Below are 27,278 nucleotides of genomic sequence, written 5' to 3' on the forward strand. Positions count from 1 at the left end.
TAAAACACAGCATAAAAAAGTGATGAGTTTTCCCGAAGGAGTGGCCTGGTATTCGTGGTGGCGGTGAAGGACAGTTGACAGAACGTGGGCAGGGTGGACTCATGTTTTGGAAGGTGCATCCTTCTCTTGGACCATTTTCCTTACCAGGCTTTCAGCCTTTGCGAGGCTCCCGGGTACCTGTCACTAAAGCTGCAGTCAAGATTTTACACACAAAAATCCCTTGGGGGAAAATACAGGCAAAACACCAGCGTGCTTTGAAAGACATAAACCCACGGTGCTGTGGGTTTGTAGCTGACGCTCCCCTTCCATCCCCCTTGCTTGGGACATGTCCCCAATGCGTGTAGCAATTCAAACTCGTTCTATTTGATATTCTCTGAGTGGGAAGCTGTGTGGAGAAATTTGTCTTTGCTTAAAACGGTCATGTCAAAATATCACTTTTTATGTCGTTTCTGTGTAGTGCATTTTTGGTTGAGAGAAGTATTATGCTACTAATAAATGGATTTATCAACAAGTTATATATACCTGTTGTCACGTGAGCGATCATGGAGGAAGGTTGTTCATTGAGCACCGGGTTAGTTTCTTATATCTGCTCCACCGGATGACCACAAACCAGGGACTTAAGCCACACAAATGATTGTTGTTACATTTCTGGAGGTCAGAAGCTAAGACCAAGGCATTCGCAGCCCTGTTTTCTCTCTGGGGGCTTCGGGAAAACAGACTCTTCCTGCCACACTCTCCTGCCATCCTGACTTTGGTCCTGCTATTCCCCTGACTGGATTGTCCTCCCCTGCCTGTCCCTCTTGGAAACCTGTCATCCTGCTAGAACCCCCTCAACTACCACCGCCACTTGTGAGGCTTTCCTTGAATCCCCAGGTTGATTTAGAGATTTCCTCTCCGCTGCTGTGCCCTTGACCCAGCTCCTTTAGGACGTGTCTAAGCGACTGTAATTCTTGTTCATTTCTCCAGACGGTAATCTCCTCATGGCCCCCAACTGTACCCAGGGCTAACTACTGAAGAGGTCTTTTTAAAAAAAAATTTTTTTTAAGTTATTTATATTTAGAGATGGGGGGAGAGGGGAGAAAGAGACAGAGAAAAACATCAATGTGTGCGAGAGATACATTGATCGGCTGCCTCTTGCCTGCCCCCAACCAGGGACCTGGCCCGCAACCCAGGCATGTGCCCTGCCCGGGAATCAAACCGGGAAACTTTTGGTTTGCAGGGCGGCACTCAATCCACTGAGCCCCACCAGCCAGTGCAAAGAGGTCTTCAAAAATAGTTGTTGAGTGCGTCGAAAGACAATGTGGTCACTGCTGCCGCAGGCGCGTCCAGGTCTCCACGGCCTCTGCTCTTCCGTTCCTACCGGGCACCTAGGATCGCTGACCACGTGTTTCCCAGAGTGGCCATGCGGTCAGGCTGGAGCTGTTGCTCTGGAGGGTGAAGTTCAGGGAAAAACGACCGGGCGGCTGCTGGCGAGCCGGCAAGGGCTGTGCTGTGGCCCCAGCAGAGCTCGGACAGGCTGCACGTCCGCGTCTCAGCTCTCCTGATGTCCCCAAGAGGCTCGGGTTTGGTCACCTGCTGATTTTGCCGGCTCACGTCGCTTTGTTACGTTTTAGGGCGGAACATCCATCAGCCGAGTTTGACTGCTGGGTCTCCACAGAACATTCCTAACCTTTAAACGCCTAGGGTTGTTCTTGTTCCTCGCTCAGGCTGCCTGGACTCCCAGTCCAGGAAACTCGCGGCACCTTGTCTCCCTGGGAAACAGCCGACTTTGGAAGAACACACGCAGCTGCCCCCTCCCTGCTGGTGGAGAGACCATCCACCGTGGGGCAGCCCATGGCCTTGGCCTCCCAACAGCCACCAAAATCAGTCCGGGTCAGCTGCCGTGTGATGTATGGTCACATGGGCACCCTGGTTCCCTTCTCTCCTCTGCTGGCCACCTTCTAGGAGGCCTGCGCTGTGTTTGTCGCCCGGTCAGGGCGGGCCCCTGTCCCCTCCAACAGCATAGCTGCCTTAGCGTACAAGAGGCGGGGTTGGCTGGGGAGGAGAGCTGGAGATGGACAGTTTCTACTCTGGGGTTTAAAGTTGACACATGGGCAGAGCCATGGTGATGTTTAAGCTTCATTTAAAGCCTTGGGAAGAGGTGAAAAGAGCATGGGCTTTGGAGGGAACCCAGAGCTGAAACGGAATCCTGCTCACCAATTATTTGGTGAGCTTCCTCCATATCTTTGAGTCTCGGGTGCTTTATGTATAAAATACGGATCATGATTCCTACTTTTTAGGGTGGCTCTGGCGATTACTGGTAACCCGTTCCGTGAGGGGAATGGCTTCACTCCCGTCCCCGCAAGGTCTGCATTAGTCATCCGTTTCTGAGTAACGGTGTCAGCCCACACGTAGCAGCTGCAAGCAGCACCCACGTGTGATGCCCCGGCTTCTGGGGGTCAGAGACTGACCCGGCTTCCTGGGGCTCCTGCAAGGCTGCCATCGGGTGCCAGCCGGGACTGGGGAAGATTCTGCTTCCAAGCTCAGGTGGCTGTGAGCACAGTTCTGTTCCTGTGACCCAGTGGCGAAGGCCGTCCCGGCTGAGCCTTTAGGGGAGAGCCCAAGCCGGACACGTCTTGTCTGCAGCCTGGCCAAGCACCCAGTGAGGTTGTTTCCAGATGCCTGACCCACAGGAACTGTGGGCTAAGAAAGGTGTGTTCTAAGCTGCTAGGCTTGTGTTCATGTGTTTACGCAGCAACAGAGAGAGCGAGATCCAGGAATTCTCCACCAAGTCAGTATATGAAGATGTAATGCAGGTAAAAGCCACGTGTCGCTCTGCAAAATGACTTCAGGACCGGCCCCCTGGCAGCTTTCCGGAGCGAGATCACGGCCCCCGGGCCCCACCGCCAAGAGCAGCTACTCCAACCTTAAACTCCTGCAGCTTCAGCTGTGGCAGCGGGGCAGAGACTCTGACTGGGTGTCAGGGAGACTTACCATCAAGGGATGCCAGCCGGACTCCTCCGGGGAGCCCACAGTCAGTGCGGCCCCAGCAGCCGGCAGTGTGGTCACAGAGAGTGAGGCCTGTCGCGTACAGCACATGTTCCACTCCCTGGGAACGCCTGGCCTTGCCAACGTTTATAAGAGTTGTCGGAACGGCACCTTAGGTGTGTATTTGATCCCTTAGCCTCGTTTACTCATTCATCTTCAGTCCCTGCCATGTGCCAAAAGCCAGTCTAGCTCCTGGGGACATATCAACGAAGAAGACAGATAGGGTTTCTGCCCTCAACAGCTTGGATGTTTATGTAGCTTCCTTTCATTCTAAGAAAGAGGCAAAATAGCCATTTAAATTTTTCTAATAGTTAATACAACACAGTACAGAAAACAGTGTAAAACAAATATGTCACTGAATCAATTAGTATAAGGCAAATGCCTCTGTAAGAACCAAACGTGAAAAAAGAGAGAGGATAATGTTAGTGCCTACACCGGGAACCCTCCCCTCCCCTTGGGGTACCACCTGGTTGGCATGGTAATCGCTTCAGTATCCGTTTCTGGAGTTTTAGCCCCAGTGTTCATTCCTCAACATCATTGTATAACTCTGCCTGTTTTTGAAATATGTCTTTTGGGTCTTTTGTAAGGTAAAGCTTTGCCCGCCAACTATCTCCCTGCCATGGAAGTTCGCCTCTTGTGGAAATTGGATCCTCTGTCCCGCAGCGTTCCCACAACAGGAATGGTGCTGAGCGCATTGCTGTGGCCGAGGTCAGCGCTGTGCTCAGGCTTCTGTAGTTCCCGCCGAAGGGCAGCTGATTACAGGGGCTTCATAAGTTGCCCATTTAAATTTTGGGGGGTGAGGTGGTACAGCTGCTTCACAAGTTTGTCATATTTCTCATCAAGAGGCACATGCTACTTTCTGCTGTCAGCAGCCATTTCTGCTCGATGCTTAGGAAATTGATGATACCCCCATTGATCATTTCTTCCTTGATCCGCTGGGCTGTGTCTTTACACAAAATATCTGCCATCTAATTATCCAGGAGTCCAGCGTGAGTTTTTCCCTTTATTTATAATTTTCAAAACAAAGAGTTTGGTCTTTAGCATCTTTCAAAAATGTTGACCAGCATACCATTTTTTAAAAAATTTTTGCATTTTTAAAGGCTTTATTTTTCAGAGCAGTTTTAGGCTTAAAATAAATTGAGAGTAAGGTACAAAGATTTCCCATATGCTCCTGTCTCCACACATGCATAGCTGTCCCCTTTATCAATGTCAAGAACCCAAATGGTACATTTGCTTTTTTTTAAACCAAAAATGAATCTAAATTTGTTACAGTAGGTAGTTACTAAAAAAGGAGGGGAGCAAATGGAATCACACATTAAGCCCCATTGCCCCACTAGGGGGATTAATATCCCCCTGTCCCCCTGAGTAGAGAGGAAGAAGCAGCTTTCCAATCTCCCTGGGAACAACCGGCCTGTTAGTCAGGATTACGGCGAAGGCTGGGGATGGGAGTGGATAAAATAGGAAGTGGAAAATCTCTGCCGGGCGCGTGTGCAGTGGAAGCGAAGATGGTGCAGTGGGAGGTAAGCATACGCCGAATAGAAGCCCAATGATTGAGCAGAACTTGGAGGCATGTGCAATAGGAGCCGGAATGGTGACATAAGGGGGAGGAGTCTAGCCTGGGAAAATCTGGGCAAAAGACCAGATAGGATAAGGTCCCAAAATGCTGGAAGATCCAGGAAAGGGGTTGGAGATGGGGAGGCACTAGCACAAGCCCACAAGGAAGAATTGGTTAGTTTGAAAGAAAGCTCACCCCTTCCCAAACCCGAAGAGATGTAACCCAAGCTTAACGGGACTCATTCACTTGAGTGCTGTCCCTGTGTGGCAGCCATGGTGGCTGGCCAGCTGTGCAGACCACAGCGTGGGCCCCAGCTCAGCACGGGTCAGGGCCCAGATGCCACTGGGCCTTGGCGCAGATGTACAGGTGGGGAAACAGGACGCAGAGGAGCTCTGCCTTCCTGGGTCTCGGCCCTCCTGGGCCTGACAGGTGTGGTTCTGAGGCCCCAGCGGCTGGACTTCTTCCGCAGGCAGGTGGAGCTGAGCTATTTAGTTGTGGGTGAGACATCAAGCACCCGGGGTCAGTCCTTTGTTTCCGATTCAATACATGTTGCCATCATTGCCCACATCCTCCTATGCGTGAGTTCCCGAAATGCTTTTCTCTGGGACTCCGTGGAAGAATCCTCTTTCCACCAGCAACAAACTGACACCTGACACATCGTATTCACCCAGAGTCCACAATTTACCTTAGCGTTCCTTCTTGGTGTTGCCCATTCTACGGGCTTGGACAAACTGATTCTAGTATTCAGTTAAGAGGCCTATTTTAATAATAAATAAAAGTGAGAACTTAAAAAGGTCTGTGTTAAAGGGGACCCGCACAGCCCAAACTCACCCTGTTCCGGGTCAACTGTATGTTGTATCCGTGGCTGGGAAGCCACGCATGTGGAGGGCCAGCGAAAGTGGCGGGCCTATCTTCTACTCCTCGGGCGATCAGCACCCCAAACATTGTTCAAGGGTCCACTGTGTAGCTGTATATATCCTGTCAGTTCTGTTTCTCTGGAGAACCCTAATACGGCAGGTACTATCATCAGTACCTTATAGATAACCTTTGAGAGGTCTGATGACTCCCAAGACGCAGAGTGGAAGCGGGAGGTGCACGCCCAAGCCCTGTGACCCGCAGCCCTGGTCGCCCACTATTGCTGCTGCTGAGAGGGTAACGGGAGGTTACGAGGGGGTGGTGGCTGGAATATCAGTGATTGTCCGAGTCACTCTCTACGGAAATACTAACTCAGGACAATGTTTTCCGGGGGCAAGAGATTAAATGAAAAGAGCCTTTTTTTTTCTTTCAGGGTCAGCTATGCCCTTTAAGCTTTTTCTTTATATTTCAAGTTTCTCAAATCTAGATCCAGAGATTTATGTGAATGAGATGCATTATAAGAGAGAAATCACCAAACACCATCTGGTCCACTTCGGGACCCCTGCTTATGGAGGCTTCTATGGCAGTAACTGGCTCATAGAAAGAGCTGCCATTATGATGAAGCACCTACTATGTGCTAGATGCTTCGCCTGCTGTATCTATAATTCACACCACAGCCCTGTTAGTGATTACTTCCTGTCCTAGCTGCCGCAGCAGGCAAAACCAGGTAACACACGATGTGGGACAGGCAGTCCCCCTTCAGCTTAAAGCAATGCCATTCGCCTATAGGGTCCCCAAGCCCATCTGCTTAACGGCCTCCAATGGGGAGAGAGTTAGCCCTGCCCTTAGCGGCCAGGAGTGAGGTTTAGTCACGTGACCCCACCTACACATGGGGGGCTGGGAAGTGCAGGGAAGCCAGCCGATCTGTGGTGAGCTCTAGCAGGTTCTGCCACACCCTCATTTTAAAGGTGAAGAAGGCACATCTCAGAGAGAATGCATGGCTGGCACCCCCCCGCCAGGTCACTGAGGCTCCTGTGCCATTTCCCTCGCCCTCACCCGCCCTGCAATGCTTCCCCAAGTAAAATCCACTGTAGTTACTTCAAAACAACTCAGACACAGAAGAATCTGCCTGTGCTGCAGGGATGCCTAACGGGCCCTCCCTCCCCACCAAGAGGAATCCCACTATGGCTCATACAATACAGCAGAGCAGACACCTGCTAACTTGGCATACTTTGCATCAATGCCATAAATCTCTACCAGGCCTTGATGAAAGTCTGATCATGTATTTTTAAAAAACCTACCCCACTGTGATGGCTGTATCCCCTCCATCTGTCTCACGCTGGGTAGAACCAGCTACAGCTGCACGCTACACCTGCTAGGGAGCCAGACGGGTACCTTGGGGGTGGGGGCGGCTTAGCAGGTGGTTGCTAAAATCTGGCAACACACTTGAAAAATTTTCTGATCTTTGTGGAGCCTTAACAAAAATAGAAACAAAAAAAGTGACATGCAGAGGTGCGGTGGCTATTTTTCAATGCAAAATGCCATTCTGTATTTGCGCTGTGGAAAGAGAGGCTGACCACCCTCCAGCCCAACCCAAACTGAAACAGCGGACTTTTGTGTGGGAGAGACTCCAGTTCAGGCTGCAAGTGATCTGCTGTGGGGGAGAGAGCTGAAGCTCAGTGCCAACAGCTCCATTTATCCCCCCTCCCATCTTTTTAGGAAAAGGAAAAATCTAGGACCACATTCCAGAGCCCTCTACCTTCCTCACCTTCCTGATTCCTCCCCAGCTGGCCACATTCTTTGAACTCCAGCACAACAATAGTGTGATATTCCTGCTCTGGAGTCAGATGAGACCTGGTGCTGGGCTCTGACCTCGCTCCTTAACGACTGTGTCACTTCAGACAAGGTCTTTCACTTCTGTGAGCTTTCATTTCCCCATCCGTAAGAGGGGATACAGATGCCACATAAATCACAGCCTTGTTGTGAGTATCAAATGAGTCCCTGCAGCAAAATACTTAAAGCTTAACACAGTGCTAGATACAGGGTAAGCTCTTCTAAAGCAGGAGCTGCCATTATTACAGGAAGAAGAAGGAGGAGGAGGAGGAGGAGGGGAGGAGGAGGAGGAGGAGAAGTAACAGTAGTAGTAGTCAAATAGTTTTTCTGACTTCTGGGACCATGTGAAGTTTTCAGTTTCAAGATGAAAAGGTAGAAGGAAGGAAGAGACAGCAGTGGGCTGAAGCCCAAACTGTGCCAATCTAGCTGAACAAACAATTCTCCCATTATTTCACATGAGGCGGGGCGGTATAAAGACAACACAGGGTTTGAAGTCAGACAGACGTAGGTCTGACTCGGCTGCTCTGCCATGCAGAGCTTTGTGAGCCTGCCACTCAGCTCCTTTGAAGCTCGGAAGTTCCTCTCTGAGGTGGAGCATCACTTTATTGTCATGGACAAGACCAAACAAGAGAGAGCAAGAGAGAGTGAGATGACAGAGTGGCATGAGAAATGATTCACTTTAAAAATAAATAACTTGATTTTCTGGATTTTGAATGTGATTCACTATTTTTTGTTTTTTTTTTTCTTAAATAAAAGTAAGAAAATGCACATAAGCAAAAAAAATGTTACCCATAATCCCTCAACTCGGAGACAGCCTTGCCAACACCTTGGTGTTTATCCAAGAAAACTGTGCTGGTTGCAAGGTTGATGGGATAGGAAAACAGGCCACCCAGTGAGAAGGACTTTGGGCATGGAAGCGGCCACCATCTGGGGTCAATCGAGTGGCCATTGCCCTGTTGGAAGCAGAGGGCCCCAGCAGATGACAGGCCCAGCCCCCTGCTATGATTTGTTGTAAGGGCAGCGCTATCAGCTGTCACCCCGGAGGAGAGTCATCTCCCTGCCCACTCCCAATGTGGGGTCAATGAGCACACAGTTCATTTCAAAGACCCTTTATCAAAAGGGAGGCAGAACATGAACTCAAATCTAGGGTGTCCCTCCCTCGCTCCCTCCCTGCCTGCCTTCCTTTGTTCAGCTCTTGCCCCCTGTGCCAGTTCTGAGCTCCATGCAGCTCAGGGCTCACAAACTAATAAACAAGGTTGACAAAGGGGCAGTGACATCAATGTGATGAGGAATAAGACAGAGGTATTATTTTCATTTTATAGTTGAGGGTCCCAGATGGTAATGTGGCTGACTGAGGTCTCCTGTTAATCCCTGCAGGAGTCAAAACTAGGGACCCATGTCCTGCTCCAAGTCAAGGACCTTCCTCACTAGTACCTCCCTCCCTTCCTCCCACCATGCTGTTGTGATGATTGATTATAAATTATAAGCACATGCATTCAGTGTTCTTGTATCACTGGACCTGGAAGTAGGGTAGGCGTCTTCCTTGCTTCCCGTGGCTACTTCTGGATCATTGCCCCTCCTTCTTCCCCCAAGCTAGTTTTGGGGCTCATGCCATCAGATGGACACTTGGGTTGTTTCCACTCTTTGGCTATGGTGAATAGGGCTGCTATGAAATTCACATACAAGTCTTTGTAGGGATACATGTCTTCATTTCTACTGGGTGGTGACCTAGGAATGGAATTAATTGCTGGGTCATATGGCAAATTGATATTTAACATTTTAATACACTATTTCTTTTCGTCTAAAGTAGCTTCACCATTTTATATTCCCACCACCAACACTTGGCAATGTCTGTCTTTTTTTATTAGAGCCGTGACCTCAGGGAATGAAGCGGTACCCACTGCTGTCTGGATCTGCACTTCCCTGGCAGCTAATGGTGTTGAGCGCCTTTAATGGGCTTCTTGCCTGGCCCTCACTTTCTGTCTGGTCCCGGTGCCTGTGACCCTGTCAGCCACACGCGTGCACAGTCAAACCCTGGACCTTGTCATTCCCTCCATTATAATCCCCATTATGCACACTTTGCTCTTAACCAGCACCATCTTTCCAGGTCATGGAGAGATCAAGAGTTTCAGAATGTTCTTCGCATCAGATTGGATTGGTCTCGACACCTCGTCACTGTCTCTCCGGCCTCCATCACGTCTTTGTCTCTGTTCTTCACCATGGACTCCATGGCCTGTCTTCTAAGTCACTGCCCTGTACCTCCCTCTGTTCACTGTGTTTCCCTGGTAAAACCACAGCTCTGCTTACACCCAATGCTACATCTATCAGGCAACCTTACCCACACATTGAACATGGCTTGAGAAAAAAAACACACACACATACACAATCAGGCCTTTCTTTAAATTCATGACCACAAACCTCAGGGTGGCTGTGGGGAGGAGGGTGCCCTGTCTTCGCCTTAGCCCAGCCTGTGTGCTCACTCTCCCATCCCCCCAGGCAACTGTTTCAGACCTCGTCCTTACTCCTCAAACCCTCAGGGTATCCCTCCCGAGTCTCATTCTTAGCTGATGTCCTTGCTTCCCACTTGGCTGAGAAACAGTGATAAAGACACAGCTAGCCCTGGCAGCCCACCTACACACCCACGGGCATCTGTTCCTCCTCTCATGCCTCCCTGCTCTATGGTTGGAGAGGCCTTGCTGCTATCCACAGCCAGCTCACTCCTCATGACTGCAACCCGCCCCCCCTTATCTATTCCTGGACATCACCCCCGGAATCGTCCCCTCTCCCACAGCAGCGTGCCCACACGCTCTGATAACACCTGTCTTCATTAAGCCCTCTTTTGACTCCACACCCCTTATAGCCACTCTCTGCCCCAAGCAGCAGCAAAACATCTTGAGAGATTCGCCTTCGGTACCTCTCTTGTCCTCCAGGCTTGTCCTTTCAGTCTTTGTTAAACCCCCTCCAATCAGATGTCACCCTTCCTTCCAACACAGCAGCCCCTGTCAGTGTAGCTAAATCCGGTGGTTCATTCTGAGGTCTCAGATGGCTTGACCTACAGCAGCGTTACTTGGCTTTTCCTGTTACGTGACTGATTCTGTCTCCTTTGCTGATTCTCCCACATTTCACCACCTCTTACATTTTGGAGTGTCCTCAGGCTTCATCCGTGGGCCTCCTCTCTCTTGAAACTCAGTGGTCTCACCCACGGGCACAAGTTTAGACACCTCTGCAAAGCGCTCCTGCTACACTCCTAGCCGGAACCTCTGCTCCATTCATAGGCCCAGGTGCTCTCTCAGAGTTTCCAGGTGTCTAGAATATCTCTCAAATTTCACATGTCCAAGACAGAGCTTCTAATTCCAAATATGCCCCTCACTGTAGGTTGCTTTTCATCACATTGAATACTGCTTGCCAGTCCCTTCTTGCCTGCAAAGTGTCTTTTGAGAAATCAGCTGATAGTCCTATAGGCACCCCCTTGTAGGTAACTCTCCACTTCTCTCTTGCTGCTTTTAGGATTCTCTCTTTATCTTGAACCTTTGGCATTTTAATTATGATGTGTCTTGGTGTGGTCCCCTCTGGGTCCAGCTCGCTTGGACTCTCTGTGCTTCCTTCACTTGTATGTCTATTTCCTTGGCAAAATTTGGGAAGTTTTCCTCTATTATTTTTCCACATAAGTTTCCAATTTCTTGCTCTTCCTCTTCTCCTTCTGGCACCCCCATGATTTGAATGTTGGCACGTTTAAAGTTGTCCCAGAGGTTCCCAAGTCTCTCCTCATTTTTTTCCATTCTTGTTTCCTCATTCTGCACTGGTTGACAGTTTTTTTCTTCCTTGTGTTCCAAATCATTGATTTGAATCCCAGTTTCCTTCCCTTCACCATTGGTTTTGTGTGGATTTTCCTTTGTTTCACTTACCATAGCCTTCACTTCTTCTCTTACACATTTGCCATACTTAAGCATATCTGTCAAGCCTGTGGGCATCTTTATCACCAGTGTTTGGAATTCTGCATCTGTTAGGTTGGCTATCTCCTTGTCACTTAGTTCTCCCACTGGAACCTTGATCCGTTTCCCCTTTTGGGCCATACTTCTCTGTCTCCTCATCTTGACAGGCTCCTGTGTTTGTTTGCCTCTGTGTCTCATTTAGAGCTCTCGCTCCTGTTACATTGTAAGGGGTGGAGCCTTAGGGATTCGTCAGTAACGGGCGACCCGTTTCACCATGTTGTGGCGCTGTGTGTGGGGGAGGGCTCTGAGAGGGAACAATGCTGCTTGCTCAGCACTCGCCCCTTTTCCAGACATTTCTCCCACTTCCATACAGGACTGGCACCTCTCTAGCTGTTGCCCTGGCCATCGTTCCCAGAGTGGGTGGGTCTGCAGACATTCTAGGACTGTGAGGGCCCTTTAAACAAGCGGACTCTGATGAGAGACCGGCAATTTCTGCCTCTGCCCCAACCCCCACTGGTCTGCACAGTCAGAAGCAATGAGGCTTGATTTTCCTGGTGCTGGGACCGTGAGCTGTGCAGTCTGGTGAGGAGCTGGGAACGCTCCCCAGGTGTCCCTCCTGACTTTTTAAAATATATGACTGTGCTTTCTGCTGGCCTGCCATTGCTGCCACTGCTGCCACCACCACATCACGACCTCTCCACGCCGGCTCTGCCCCTCCTACCTGTGTGGATGAGTATTTCTTCTTTATATCTTTGTTTGCTGAACTTCCAGGCAGTTTGATTTTCTGGAACTTCTGGTCGTCTCTAGTTTTGAGGTAGTTGTATTGTTACAGAGGGAACCAGGTTACAGTTTCCATTAGTCCCATCTGGGGTCGCCAAAACTGTTACAGAGAAAAAGGAGGTTCTTTCATGTGGCGCCTTGGTGTAAAACCCAACAACTAGTGTTGAGGAAAACAGGTCTTTATTTATAGTATTCCAACCTGGGGAGGGCAGTGAGCACTTCAGCTCAGAGCCCTGTTCTCCCACGGGATCAAGCATTTCACTTGTTCCCCAAAAGGCTGGAAGCCAAAACCATGCCCAGAAGTTCCCCATGCCTTATCTGTTAGCTGTCTCCTTCAGGATCTGGGGTACGATGTCATCAGCCTCCATATAACAGTCCAGGAAAACATGTGCTTTGCCCTTTCAAAGCCACATAGTATTCTCCCTTTCCAAGCTGCATGGAGTTCTCTCCTTCCTGCAAACTGTGTGGGTCTCCTCTCCTCCTCTCTAAAATGGTTGCCGCCTATTTTTAAATCCCTGACTGCGTCCTGTGACGCAGTGGGTGTGGTACCCAGTTCTGACCATTCACAGAACCTTGCACAGGCTCTGTATGCTCTTTCTGCACTATTCCATGGTCAAATTCCCTCCTATCTCCTTGGGGCCTTGGAAGAACCAAAGTCTTTTGCATAACCAAGACACTAGCCACTAGCCATAGTCATGCAAAGGCATCTTAAAAGCTGTTCCCTTTTCCCCATCCCCCAACCCGCAGGCTCTGGGGATTTTTGGAGACTCCCACTCTGTAACAGTAGTCCCTCTTAGCTGTGGAGGGAGATGCAGTGTGTCTGTCTACACCTCCATCTTGGCCGGAAGTCTCTAGCTGACTTGTTCTGTTCCTTTCACCCAGGCCCGGTGCTCCCTAGTCTGAGAGCCTTTGCTTTCTTTCTCCCTGGAAAAAATCTTCCCTTAGCTCTCCTCTGACTGGCTGCTTCTCGTGCTCAGGTCTCATCTTAAACAGGACCTACTCTGACTACGCAAGGGAGCCCTCCTCCTAAACTAATCTATCAACGCATTTTCTTTCACAGCACAGATCATCAGCAATCACCTTGTGTAGTATTTGTTTACTTGTTTACTGTCTGTCTCCCCTGTGAGTTTATAAGTTCCGGATGATCAAAACCTTATCAGTCTTGGTCACTAGTCTATCCCCAACCCTGGGGGCTCAATACATGTTTGTGGGGGAACTATGAATAAATGGGTTAATGAGACCCTCTAATACCCACCAGATTAGGGATCTTTACACCAACTACGTCATGTGCTCGGAACAATTATTTGGACACACACACACACGATCAGGTAGCTGAAAGGAGACAGACAGTTTGAAGATTAGATTAAAAACTGAGTCTGGAATACATGTCAGTCTTCTTTGTTCATGTAACCACAGCCTAGAAAATACTACTTTTCTCTAAGCTGAAACAGGAAGTCATGGTTTCTAGACGATTTTGTGGGGAAGGCCTCTCTCTGCCTTTGGACAAATGGTGCCCAGCCGAGCTGTGTGACAAGGAAGGTGAAGTCACTCCCAGCAGCTGCCACCAAACTCGAAAAGGGTGGATTGATATGACAAAGTCTTTCACAAAGAACATAAATCAAAGGAGATGATTGACAGCGAAGTAAACAGTTTAGAACTAGAGTAATTAGGAATATATTAGCAATTAAAATAAACTTATTATCATTAGCAGAATTGGCAGTTACTTGCAATTTCCCAGGGGCCTCATTTCAAGTTTATCCTCGTAGATTATATTAAGGCAGGATTAATGTTTTTGGAGACACAGTTTTAATTTGTCTCAATTATTCTTCAGAGTGCTTGGTGTATGGAAGGCACTTGATAAATGTTTGCTGACAGAAGGATGGATGGAAGGAAGGAAAGAAGGAAGGAAGGAAGGGAGGGAGAGAGGAGGAAAACAAAGGAGGAACTGGAATTCTAGAGGTGCTGGTAAACATGGGAGCTTGTTTACCTGCCATTAAGTTGCAATAAGAAAACTCTTTTGAAGAAAAGTTAATAGAAGTACAATAGAATTATAACTACAGTATTAGTTACTCATCATAAAATGCTAAATTATATATAGTAATGAAGATAATAAGAACCAAATAGCTTTCTAGGTCAATGTCCCTGGAATTTGTCCAGCACGAAAGAAGTAGAAAGACTGTTTTGTTGTTACTGGAATTTCAAAACACTCTCTTGAAGATTTACTTCTCCCACTTATATGCACAAAAACGTGGTTAGCAGTTTCCTCAGGAAGCGCTACGCATCTTGTATATTTCCAGGAGCCAAAGGAATGAGTCTATTTTGAATAGCAATTTGCATAAACAGATACACACCATGATTCTTTAAACAGTCTCATTCAGTTTGAGTGAAGTGAACTTAACTTTGTTTGGAGCTGCCACATTGTGTGATTGATTTCCCAATTTCCCTTCCTGTCAGTGGCCTGTAGCAATCATAGTTCATCTGTACACCTGTCCTTCACGCCCCAAGGGTGCGCTCTTTCTGAGAAACACAGTGACTGTGATGTTGGTTTGAGGAAGGACACAGCATGATAGCCCAGCCTGGCCCATGACAAATTATTAAGTAAGATTTCTGGTGACCCTGATTTATTACCCAAGGCTCTTCTCTGTTTCACCAGAGTGGTGACAATCTGTCAAAGACCCTCCTCCCGGGAGGAGCTCTTATCCTAGATTTTGGTGAAAAGATCCCCAAACCAAGGAAGTGTCTCCTGACCAGAAGGAGGGAGCACTTTTTAGGTTAGCCTGCTAGATCTCCTTAAACAATGAATACCTTTGTGATGATGCTACTGAAGTCATGAGCCCCTTCATCTAGGACAGCCACGCTCTTGGGGAGACTGGCTCACCAACTCGCTCATTCAGTCACTCAACAAACAGTTACTGGACACACGATGAGTTGGGCTGAGAGCTACGATTCGGGAATGAAAAACAAACTCCCTCCATGTTCTCAAGTAGCTCTCAGTCCCGAAAATGATGCAGCATAGAATGCAGTTTGGGGCCCCAAAGCCTGAATCCACGATCCTAGTCACATAATCTCAATGGGCCCCTGTTTCCTTACCTGTAATATGCAGAGGATAACATTGTTTACCTCCAAGGGTTGCTGTGAGAATTAACTGACACCTCAAAGCACCTGGACAGCGCTGAGCACACAGGTAGAATCACAGTTCCATTGTTCAGCTTGTGTGTGAGCCAATCAAAGACCCCAGCTTCACAGACATTAAGTTTCTCAGGAGAAATTCAGGGCCCCTTTGACCACCAGAGAGTTTAAGAGAGAGGTTGAGGTTCAAGAGTGTTTTTCTGAAGGTGAGGGTAGAAGCTCAGAGTCAACATATCAGACGTCTGGGTGGCAATTGCTCTCGAGAACTTTCTAGAGTCCTGGGCTGTCTCCCTCTTTTGACCTAGACACTGAGATCCTTTATACTGGACTTGGCTTCATGCCTCCGTCATTATAGAAATTATCTTTCTATCTGGAATGCCCCCTAGTACCAGCTTCCTGCCAGAAACTAGATCCTTTGTAGCCCTGATGAACCCTTTGCTGTCAGAATGCCCAAGTTCACGCACAGGCATATTTGATAAACCGCCCTACTCTCATGGCACGTTGCCTCCTCCAGGAGTGATCAGACACCAGCACACACACCTGTCAGTGGCACACCGTACACGACTGTGCGAATTGTTACCTTGGTGTGGCGACGGATGAGTTTCAGCTGTGGAAGGTGGAGGCACCAGTGTGATGCCACATAATAATAAACCTGTGGGTTTGACCCAGACCTCCAAAGCAGAGCTCATATTCTTTTTTCTTTTTTAAAAGGTTTTATTTATTTACTTATGGAGAGAGGGGAAGGGAGGGGGAAAGAGAGGGAGAGAAACATCAATGTGTGGTTGCCTCTCACATGTCCTCAACCGGGACCTGGCACGCAACCCTGGCATGTGCCCTGGCTGGGGATCGAACCAGTGACCCCTCGGTTTGCAGGCTGGCACTTAACCCACTGAGCCACACCAGCCAGGGCCAGTGGTCATATTCTTCACCCCGCACTATCCCACTTCCAAAAAACAGTGAAATGGTGAGAACCAGACTTCTGGGTAGAAGTAGTGGATATTACCTAAATGTATAGTTTGAGTGCGTTTGGGCATCTCCTTAGAGCTCCAAATATTTCTCCCACGGTGGGAATGCAGTGCCTGAAATCGCACCATTCCAGTTCCCTTCCTCTCTCTTGGCACCTGGGGTCTCCATGACGCGGATCTAATTTCTCAGGCAGCTGTCTCCCTGCCACACTGAGTGGTCCCTACCTCGCTCGACCCGGTTTGGCTCTCCCCCCCGCCCCCCGCCTCAGCCCACGCTCTCGCCTCCATCCTGCACACCCTAGTCACTGCCCACAGGACACAATGAGCAGGAGGCTGCTCAGAGAAGACATTTCTCTGCACTCAGCCTTGCTCTGTGAATCTCCGAAAATGCAAACATGATACACATATCAAGATAAGACTACGTATGACTGGGATGGGAGGAGGTGTTGTTTTAGTTTTTGTTGTTGTTGCTTAATCTTTTACATATTGCCTTTGTTTTTTTTTTTTTGCAAATGGGGTAGAGGATAATAATTTTCTAATAATAAAACTTAAAAATAAAACAACGCTTGGGAGTTATAAGCCATTAAAGCGTTAGCGCCGGAGCACCTGAGAAGGAGTGAGCTTACAGATGTCCTTCGGAGCCCAGAATTGGGGGGCAGTGTAGGGGCACTTTTGCAGAGGCCTGGGTTACTGTGAGCGGAGCAGTGAGGCCTTGGAGCTAGACTCCCTACACCCTCCGTTAAGGCTGCTGCTTAGGGAAACTTGAAGGAGGGGATGGAGGATGGCGGGTGGTGTTTTCAGAAAACGTTTTAGCAGGAAACTGACTGGTGCTGGGCGGTGACTTTAAAGAGATGACGACTAACCTTTACCCTGAGCCGCTGTTTTTAAAGGTGTTTCTCATTCACTCGGATTTTCTCATTAAGGGTTCACAGTGATCCTGCAGGTTATTACTACTACTCATCCTACAGAGGGAGAGACAGGCTCAGGAAGCGTAAGGTCACACCGCTAGTAAACGGAGTGGGGGACAAACCCAGATCACCTGATTCTGGAAGGCGTTCAATAAAATTAAAAAAAAAAAAAAAAGGGCAGAGGGCTGGCCCAGAGACACGCCCAGGAGGCGCAGGAAGCGGATCCCATTAGGAAATAAGAGCCCGTGCGGTTCTCAGTTGAGTCTGGCCAGTTAGTATGGAGAAGGGATGCAGTCTGCCGAAGGCCAGGGTCGGGTGGGGACATCCTCGTCTCCCCCACGCGAGCCCCCCCTCTCCCCCCGCGGGGTCTCATGCGACTCAGAAAACGCAGCGCCACCTGGTCCCGCGCGGCCTCCGTAGAGTCCCCGTTGCCATGGTTCCCAAGCGCCGGTGTAGACGCGCAGAGACGTGGCTCGGAAGCTTTAAAGGGAGTCCTGGGGGCTCTGGGGCAGGTTCCCGGGACCCCCGAACCGCAGAGACGCCATGGGCCGGAGTAAGCGCCCCCTCCCACCTTCCGCTCTCGCTCCTTCCCCTCCAGGCATCGTCCGGGGTCCACTCGGACCCTCGGCGCCAGCCCGGGACCCGACCCCCGCGCGGCGCAGCCCGGCTGGCCCAGGTCCTTCTCAGCCCTGCCTGGCAGCCTGGCCTCCGAGAGGCTCGGGGTCCTCCCCAGTGAAATGGGGTGCGCGGAGAGGGGGTGTCAGGGGGCAGTGGAAGCGTAGGGGTCAGACACACTGGGTGCGGGCCCGCGCGGGCCCTTGCTTGCTGCGTGGTCGCGGGCTAGTCGCTGTCACGGAGCCGCAGCTTCAGACCCACCCGGGAGGCAGTGTGCCCCGTGGTCCAGGGAGCCGCGTGCGGCCGCCCCGCTTCGCCTGCTCCCTAGGGGCCAATGACTCCACCCCTTTGGGCCTAAGCCTCCTCATCCCCGAAACAATAATAAGGCAATAACACCGTGGTTTAACGCACGTAGTGCTGTGAAGGTGCTCCTTTAAAGAAACCAAGAGAACCGTGCAAAGTGATGGGATTAGCAGGGATTCATGGTAGGTTGACCCATTGTGTTAGGTGGAACCATTCTGATACCAGCCCTGTGTTTGTCCACCCCCCCCCCAGCCCCCCGCAGGGGGATTTGCTATGGTCCTGCCTAATTGATCACTTATTGTGAAAAGTGTTATAACTAATACTTTAGAGTCCAGAGACTGTGCTAGATGACAGGATTCCTGCTCTGGAAGAGCTGACATCCTGGCAGCAGAGGAGGCGGGTGATTCGTAAATGTGACCTCCCGTTCGTAAACCAGTTACTGATATTTCCTCTCAACTGCTCTCATAAAACAATAGGAAAAAATTAGACAAACAATCATAAAACATTAAATGAAAATGTTGTTTCTATCCTGTGACCCACTCGTTTTATTCCCGGCTATTACCGATGAAAAATGAAAACCTTTGTCCGCACAAAGACTTGTGCATATCTCTTCATGGCAACTGTTTTCCTCGTAGCTAAAAAACAAACAAGGAAACAACCCAAATATTCTCCCACGTTTATTAATGGATTCACAGACTGTGGGCTCTCACGGTATGCGGCACATGGGTGTGGCTCCATTTATTACCTGGCCCCCATGTGCCCCCACTCTAATAAGAATACCTGGACGATGCTTCGTGTTTGCAGGCGTTCATGTCAGCTCAAACCCCCTTTCCCAGTATATTATTATTCAAGTAATAGCCATCAGCTTTCTGTTTTATTTTTTAAAGGATTGGAGGTATCATTGCTGTGTATTCTTGTTAGGCTGTTGCAGAGACCTTCCCTTTGGGGACCCGGCCTCTCTGTTAGTCAACAGGTTGTCAGATGAAATACAGGACAAGCAGTGTGTGTACGTGTATGTATGTGTATGTAATTTTCCCCCCTAAATCTGGCAACCCTAGTTTCAGGTCCAAAAATGGGCAACGGCCTGGAAACTGGGCAAGAATTTGTGAATTTTTATTGAGGTCGTGTCCGTATCCGTCAAGCCACCAACCCTTGTATTTCGATTGCCCAGACTGAGTAGTATTGTGGTTGGCTGCCCATCTATTTAGTCCTGGGGGATGTCATGTTTTGTTAGCCATCTCTCTGTGGGTAAAACCCCTGCTGGCTGTCCCTTCGGCCTTGCCCCTCATTGTAACATCTGTCCAGCGGTTGTGATCTGTGTCCTCATGGCCACACAGGCGGCAGGGGATCTGACTTTAAAGTCCCATCTTAGCATCTGCTCTTGGTTCCACTTCCGGTGTTCACCCTTTCAGGGTGGGATCCCAGGAAGCAGACTTTTAGATGGAGATTAGCGTGCAGGAGTGTTCGGGAGTGGCCCGGGAAGGAAGCGAGGCTGAGTGGAGAGGGAAGTTGGGCTGGAATGCATCTTCACAAAGGCTTCAGCTAACCAACCTGGACACTTGGAAGGAACCCTAAACTTGGAATAAGGGAACATCCCAAATTGGGGTGAGAGGACTGGGCCTTTGTATCCCCATGGCAACCAGTCATTGGAGGTGGGCTTTGCTGGGAAGGGGCATGACCTTGGTTGAGGAGCCTTCATCTGAAGGGACTTCTGAAGAAGGTGGGCAGTGGAGGGCTGTCTGCTGGCAGAACGCCCAGCAGGAGGAGTTACTCTTTCAGAACTGCAGGGGGTGGGGGTGGGGGTGCACAGCATAGCAGCCAGGACAGTCTCAGCTGCCCTGTCCCCACTTGTTTGTCTGGCAAACCTCTCCCAAATTCAAGATCAGCTCAGGCCTCGCCTGGATGCCTCTTTTGACCTCCCTCTTGTCACTCAATAGCACTGATCCCTCCCTCCTGTGTACTCATTGTACTGTGTACTTTTGTCATTGTCCAGATGCACTCGATTAATGGCTTTTAACAGCACACTCTGGGTGAGTAACCTCTAATGGTCTCCCCGGACCAGGGCACAGTAAGCTCATTAGGATAACACAGTAAGAAAAGGCAGGTCAGATGAGTAATTCTGTTTTTAAAAGTTTCTCTTAAAAAAAGCAACAGAAAAACAAAAGTTATTAGATACTTCAAGGGGCAACCACCTATTCATAACCCTTTAATTTCTATTAAATCTCTATTGCATATACAGGGTGGAGCAAAAGCAGGTGTACAGTTGTGAGGACACAAAACACAGTTTATTCTTGTATTATTGTTTATTAGTTTGGTGTCATTTTCCATATGAACAACTATAAACCTACTTTTGTCCACCCCTGTATGTATCTGCTAGGTCTTCCAAGATGTTTTAAAATTCTGCAAGATCTGCCACGAACATATGTTATTGATTTTATTCTAATCCAGTGAGAAGCAGAGGGCCGTTTACAAAACATGAGCTAAAGCCTGAGGGAATGAACCCTACACTGTTGGCTTGGGGAGTTTCTAAAATGTTGCTCAATACACCAAAAAGCTCTGTAGAAATAAGCACAGCCTGACAACCTCCAATATCCCAGAAACCTCTGCTCTTTGCTCCCCCACCCCGCAAGTCCTTGTAGTGACACTCCCTCAGGTTATCAAGAATCCAATCATAGCAAGGAGTTGAAAGGAAGCCTAGTCTAGCTGGCCAATGTTGGTCAGACCTTCAGATTCCTCAGCAGAATTCTTTTAATGAGATTAGTAGGAATCAGGGGGTGAAACCGTCAGTACATTCCATCAGCCACTCATTCCTCCAGCCATGCAAACATCGGTTTGGACCTTCTATGGCTGAGACATTTCTCAGAGGCCATCTGAGTCCCTTATTTTGCTATTTTAATTTTTCCAAAATAAGGCAGTGAAAGCAATATGTTGCATGCAGTACCTTGGCATGTCCTCTGGCTGGGCACATCCTTCTGGCCCCCTTGATTCCAGGTCTGATGATAAGAAGGTCTCAGAAAATTCACCCTCCCTCATCCATAGATATGTGTGGCTTGCTTGGACAGTGGAAACGCAATCTCTCGACCTCTACATTTCCCTTGTCTTTCTTCCAAAGCACTGGTATTACAAGCCACCCCAAGCTGTTATCACTAGAAGCAGCAGAGGGTTCAGCTAACCACACAAATGATTGGATTCATACATGGTTCACCTTTGTAAATAAAGGCAAACTCCAAGGATGTGGCATGGCTGTGGAGCAGCCGGAGGTGCTGTGGAGGGCTTTGGCTCAGCCAGAGGAGCCTGCACGTTTAGGACCTAAGACATCTCGAGAGGCTCTTAAAAAAAATATGTTTAAAGTATATGTTATTGATTATGTTGTTACAGTTGTTGCAATTTTCCCCCTTTGTCCCCCTCTGTCCAGTATCCCCCTTCCCTCTACTACTCCCACCCACTTAGTTCATGTCCATGGGTCATGCATGTAAGTTCTTTGGCTTCTCCAATTCCTTTATTATTCTTAACACCCCCCCTGTCTATTTTGTATCTTCCAATTATGCTTCTTAGTCCCTGCACCATTTCCCTATTTCTCCCCCTCCCCACTCCCAGCTGATAACCCTCCAAATGATCCCCATACCTATGATTCTGTTCCTATTCTGGTTTGCTTAGTTGGATTTCGTTTTTATTTTTTAGATTCAGTTGTTGATAGTTGTCAGTTTATTGTCATTTTAGTGTTCATAGTTTTGATCTTCTTTTTCTTAAGTAAGTCCCTTTGACATTTCATATAATAATGGCTTGGTGATGATGAACTCCTTTAGTTTTATCTTGTCTGGGAAGCACTTTATCTGTCCTTCCATCTACATGGTAGCTTTGCTGGATAGAGTAATCTTGGTTGTAGGTCCTTGTTTTTCATCACTTTGAAAAGCTCCTTCTCTTGCTGCTTTTAAATTCTCTTTATCTTGAACTTTTGGCATTTTAAGTATGATGTGTCTCGGTGTGGTCCTCTTTGGGTCAAGCTTGTTTGGGATTCTGTGCTTCCTGGACTTGTATGTCTATTTCTTTTGCCAAATTAGGGAAGTTTTCCTTCATCATTTTTTACATAAGTTTTCAATTTCTTGATCTTCCTCTTCTGCTTCTGACATCCCTATGAGTCAGATGTTGGCACATTTGGAGATGTCCCAGAGTCTCCTTATACTATCCTCATTTTTTTGAATTCTTGTTTCTTTTTTCCTTATGTTCCAAATCACTGGTTTGAATTCTGACTTCCTTCCCTTCACTGTTGGTTCCCTGTAGATTTTTTTTTACTTCACTTAGTGTAACCTTCATTTCTTCATTTTATTTTTGCCATACTCAATGAATTATCTGAGCATCCTGATCACCAGTGTTTTGAACTTTGTATCTGATAGGCTGGCTGTTGCCATTTCATTAGTTCTTTTTCTGGGGTTTTGTTCTGTTCTTTCATTTGGGCCGTATTTCTTTGTCTCCTCAATTTGGCAGCCTCCCTGTGTTTGTTTCTGAGTATTAGGTAGAGCTGTTTTGATTCCTGTAGAAGGCACCCATCTGGATGAATGTGGCTTCTTTAAATCCTTGGTTGTTGGACTTCCATACGGTTCAGTCTTCTGACAGTTCTGGGTGTTATTTGTTTGGAGATTTAGTTGTAATTCCTTTTTGTGATTGTGCAAGGAGGCGAAGCATGTCTACCTACGCTTCCATCTTGACCGGAAGTTTGAGAGGTTCTTTTTAGTGTATGTTAGGGACAGAGAGTGTAGCATAGTAGTTCAGAGTACCAGGTGGGCGCCAGACTCTTGCATTTAAGATGTGGCTCTAGCACTTCTGACCAAGACCTTAGGCGAGTTTACAAACTGTGCCTTCACTTTTCATCTGACAAATATAAGTAGATATTGTATCTACTCATGTTAGTACACACAAAGCATTTAGGATGGTGTCCAGCAGCTAGTAAATGGGCAATCAGTGAACCTTTATTATCTCTGGGGTGGACATGCAATATTTTCCCATTTCTCAAGTGTAACAGTTCAAACGGATGAATAGTTTTTATAGCACTGGAACTACAGGGTTTGTTCATTGTCACTGCCTCCTGGACTTCAGTGTCTCTTATGCAGATGACTTTATGTCTTGCCCTTGGCTCGAACCATGGACCCCAGGGCATTGTCTCCAGGCCCATGGTGCCAGCATCAGGCCAGCCTGGTGCTGCATACCCATCGCTGGGGAGGAGACTATTCCATTCCTCACCAAAAAATACCCAGTGCCGGTTGCTTTATAAGACTGCAATGCAAAGTCTGGGGGTTCCCTCTCTTTTCTCTTCAACTCTAGTTGAATGAATGCTTACCAGCCGAAGGAATGAACGGATGAGCCTTTCCTTGTTGCGTGGTGGGAGATGCTTCTCTATTCCCGGCCCCTGCCAGCCCCACTGTCCCGTGCCTCTTGGTAGCAAGTCTCTCTGTCCTGGTTTACTCCATGGGTCTCACCCAGCCTGATACGGCATGACGACGAGATTCCATGTCAACCCCCTTGTAGTCGTAACGCATCAACCCCGTCTCCATGCACACTGCAACGCATGGGCAGACCCCGCACAGGAGACAACACCAGGGCCTCGCGACCCTTCCCTCTGACCCATCCTGGTGCCACGGAACCTCCAGTAGGACCAGCATTTCTCTGAGCTCTTTCCTTTTGATAGTCACTCGGGCCTGGAGCATTGCGCAGGGAAAGACCCGCGTGTTGATAAGGTACTGACACGGTGATGAACACGAGGACAGATGTGTGACATGTCACAAATGTTCTTCCAGTCACAGAAGATCTCATCAGGCGGAACGCCGGGCACAATGACTGTGTGATCTTCTCCCTGGAGGAGCTCTCCTTGCATCAGCAGGAAATAGAGAGGCTGGAACACCTCGACAGATGGTGCCGGGATTTAAAAATCCTCTACCTTCAGAACAATCTCATCGGGAAGATCGGTAAGCTTTCAGACCTTGGCTCTCATGGTTTCCGGAACCCCTGGAGGGGGAGAGCTTCGGAAAGGCAGTGGTGTTCTCAGAGAAAGGCGGGAGCTAAGAGAGCCTGACACGGAGGGGAGAGACACAGCCGTCCCTCAGTGTCTGCATTTGGAAAGTTCCAGAACCTGTCGGTGGGTGGTCCATCTCCCTGCCCCTAGGGATCTCCGTCGTGGAGGTGGGGGAACGTTAAAGGCCGGGGCGCAGTAGTTGACCTGCTCATATGTAGCTGGGTTTCTGAAAAGTTTGCAGGGGAGGAGGGGGCACAACCCAGGCCTCTGTCCTGGTCTTACATCACTCTGTGGGATGGGAAGGGTTTTGTAGGAGGCCAGTAAGTCCTCCCCAGGCGACCGCAGCCTGCAATAGCTCGTCCTGCCCAGCGGGTTGTGAGTGTTTATTCGCAAGAAGCCCTTGTGGTCAGAGTTGGGCGCTGAGGGGCTCCGATGATTGCGCCTTTGTTTGCTGCCCCAGTTTGGAAAGGAAAGAAAGGGAAATGCGGGGGTCAGGTGGATGAAGGGCCTGCTATCGGCGTTATCAGGGACCAGACTCTTTAGAACGTATGGTGGAGACCGGCAGACCGGCAGCCACCCAGTGGGCTTCCGCCGAATCACATGCAGGGGGAGACGATCACAGGCTCTCCTACCCGCGTGGGCCCCTCGGTTTGTGGCAGCAGCCGGAGGAGACGCTATACCTGCTGCTGCAGGGAGATCCCAGAAGCCAGGAGAGAGGGCGGGCCAGGGCGCGTGCATTCCCGTCTCTCAAGTTATCCACGGGGTCAGTCAGTCCTCCCCCCAGTCCCCAACCCCAGCCAATAAAGAGCTAACCGGCACAGAGGAGAGAGGCCTGTGGAGTCATTCCAACAGGGGTCCGGCCACATGGGAACAGGAGGAGCGCCCCCCAACACTCAGAAGGACACCAGTGTCATTTAGGGGTCAGAGCCGGCGCAGGCCCTGACGTCAGGCAGACCTGGGTTTGAGCCCCGCCTCTGCCCCTTAGAAACTGTCTGAAATGAGGCAAGATGGGGAAGTTGTCTGAGTCTTAGTCCTGCCATCTGTAAAATGAGATAATGAGACCTAACCGACAGAAGTGGTCTAAGGACTCCATGAAATGGTGGAGAAGCATCATGCTCGCTCGGTAGACGACACCTGCTGCCATTGTTAATACTGCTATTGCCCCGCGGGGCCCCAGGCTGGCCCAAGGACGGTCAGCGCAGAAGGGAGACCTCAGTGGGCAGAGTCGGAGGAGAAGGGCTGGGGTCGGGGTTGAGGGGGCCGAGTGAGAGTGACCCCATGGGTTCTGGCACTGGAACCCAGAGGTCAGCTTCTGAGGTTGTGGCTTAACTTTTCACTGTGATGTGCAGGGGTCCTCAACGGGGGCATTTGGCCATGTGTGGGGACATTTTGGTCATCAGAGTGGGCCTGTGTGTTGACTGGGGTGGGGGGTGCTGCCACGTCAGGTGGTGTGTGGAGGCCAGGAACTCTGCTCTTGCTCGCCACCCCAGGGCAGCACACACAGGAAGGAGCCATCGGCCTCAAACGTCAGTGTGGCTGAGGTGGAGCCCCCCGGCTGACGGGATCGCCTTTAGTCTGGTGGATGATTCCAAGTGCTGGAAGGTTCCAAAAAACCCGGCATTTGCCTCCTTTTGTGGTGGTGGTGGTGGGGGGGAGAGTTATAAGAGTTCTTTATATTTCTTCAGAAAGTTATTTTCGGCATCTTCGACTTCTCCAGAAATTTGAAACTCCAGCACATTGTTCAATTAAAGGACTGCTACAGACAACCACCAGCTTTCAGGCTCGGGGGTACCGGGGGGCTGTCCTCCTCGCGCGGTTGTAAAAGAGTTCCCGGAATTTTAATCCGCACAGCTGGGGCCACACAATTACTAATTAGTAGCATAGTATTTCAGTCCTTTCCGGAGCTCTGAGGCTTACATTTTTGCTTCCAGAGTATTCTTAAATTAAACACCCTTTTAAATTGTAATAATGGGATTTCTCAGTGCTGCTCCGCCCCTGGACACTTAGGGACTCGTTTAGCTAGTAACGCTGTTTCTCCTGGATTCAGACTAGCTCTCGTGCCCTGGAGGGGGATGTCTGTAAAAAGACAGTTAGTTGTCTTTCCTGAAGCTCTGAACCTCACTGGGAGGGGCCTGGGGGGGAGGGCTTAGCGTTGGTTCAGGAGTGACCTGAGGACCCTTCCGGGTCCCGCTCCGGGGGAGCGCGGGCCCCACCCCGGACCTACTGGCTCAGCATCTGTCAGCCTGGGCTCCGCGTCTGCATCTGCGATGACTTTCCAGTGAGCTGCAGGCCCGGGCAAAGCCCAGAGCCGCAGAGCTGCCTCACCTAGGGAGGGATCGGGCTGGTTGTGGCCCTCGGTAATAACTGCTTCCAGGATGGCTTGGGGCAGAACTCTCAGACTCCCTTCCTGCCCCGCCCAAGAGGCTCTAAGCATCTTTCCTTATGAAGCGTTTTCTTTCCTGACCCCTTTGGCCCATTGTCCTTCAGTTAAGTGAGGACATCCTCCCCGAACCAATCTCACCTTTGGTTTTCTACCGCATGACTCTTTACAGGGTTATACAGATAACCAGAGTGGGCAAGGAAGAGGTATTCTATTGCGGGCTGACGTTTTAGCAATGTTCACTGCGGGTATTTTTGTCCAGGATGTGGACTAGACATTCTTGTGTGTCAGAATCCTTGGCACTCGGAGCCCTGCAAGTCTGTTGACTATCAAACGCTCATTGTTGCCTGGAGAACCTTTACGACACATCAGTATTACTTAGGATAATCTAAGTGCTGAGAGACACTTTCGTAATTTTTTCTAAAATTACCATTTTGAAAAAATGAGTAAACTGAGACATAAAGAGGAAAACTGTTATTCTTGGGTCTATGGCAACATATATAATATTTTGTAAATTTTAAATGGAGTGGGATGATCAGGGTGATCATTATAAGTAGTCATGTTGGCTCTTTAAAATATCCCTGAAAAATGGGCAGAGGAGCCATTCTTCGAGTGGGGCTGGCCAAACGCACATCGCTTAGCAGGGTTTTTACCTTCATGTCACCTTGGAAAGGACTGTTCTTCCCGGGGGTCGTGTAGGAGTTACTGCCAAGCTCCGGAGTCACACTTTCTAGCTCTGCCACTGAACCTTGAACAAATGGATTCATTCTTCACACACAAGTGTTCACATTTGTAAGGGGGAGAGAAGAATACAGTTTTTACCTTATAGGGTTATTATGAGGATTAAGGGCATAATATGTGCAAAATGCTTAGGAAGTTACATGGAACATAACTAGCACTCAGCCATGTTAGCTGTTTTTAAAAGGCCCCATCCTGCATTGATTTCTTGACTTACATCTGGTGGTTGTTTTGCCTCTATAGGTTTTCCT

At 49.1% G+C, this 27,278-nt stretch overlaps 1 protein-coding gene across 1 annotated transcript in view; it reads left to right on the plus strand.

The window, feature by feature from the left end:
* Nucleotides 1-17,442: 17,442 nt before the first annotated feature.
* The window catches only part of DNAAF11 (dynein axonemal assembly factor 11), a 56,681-nt gene continuing 46,845 nt past the window's right edge, over nt 17,443-27,278 (plus strand). Inside the window, exons 1-2 of the mRNA XM_090282727.1 lie at nt 17,443-17,537; nt 23,695-23,862. Coding sequence (XP_090138853.1) covers nt 17,528-17,537; nt 23,695-23,862 — 178 coding nt within the window. The 5' untranslated portion in view covers nt 17,443-17,527. The remainder of the gene's footprint in view (nt 17,538-23,694; nt 23,863-27,278) is intronic.

This window comes from Furipterus horrens, unplaced genomic scaffold (assembly GCF_987537825.1).
Source record: "Furipterus horrens unplaced genomic scaffold, mFurHor1.1.pri manual_scaffold_7, whole genome shotgun sequence".
Taxonomy (NCBI): Eukaryota; Metazoa; Chordata; class Mammalia; order Chiroptera; family Furipteridae; genus Furipterus; species Furipterus horrens.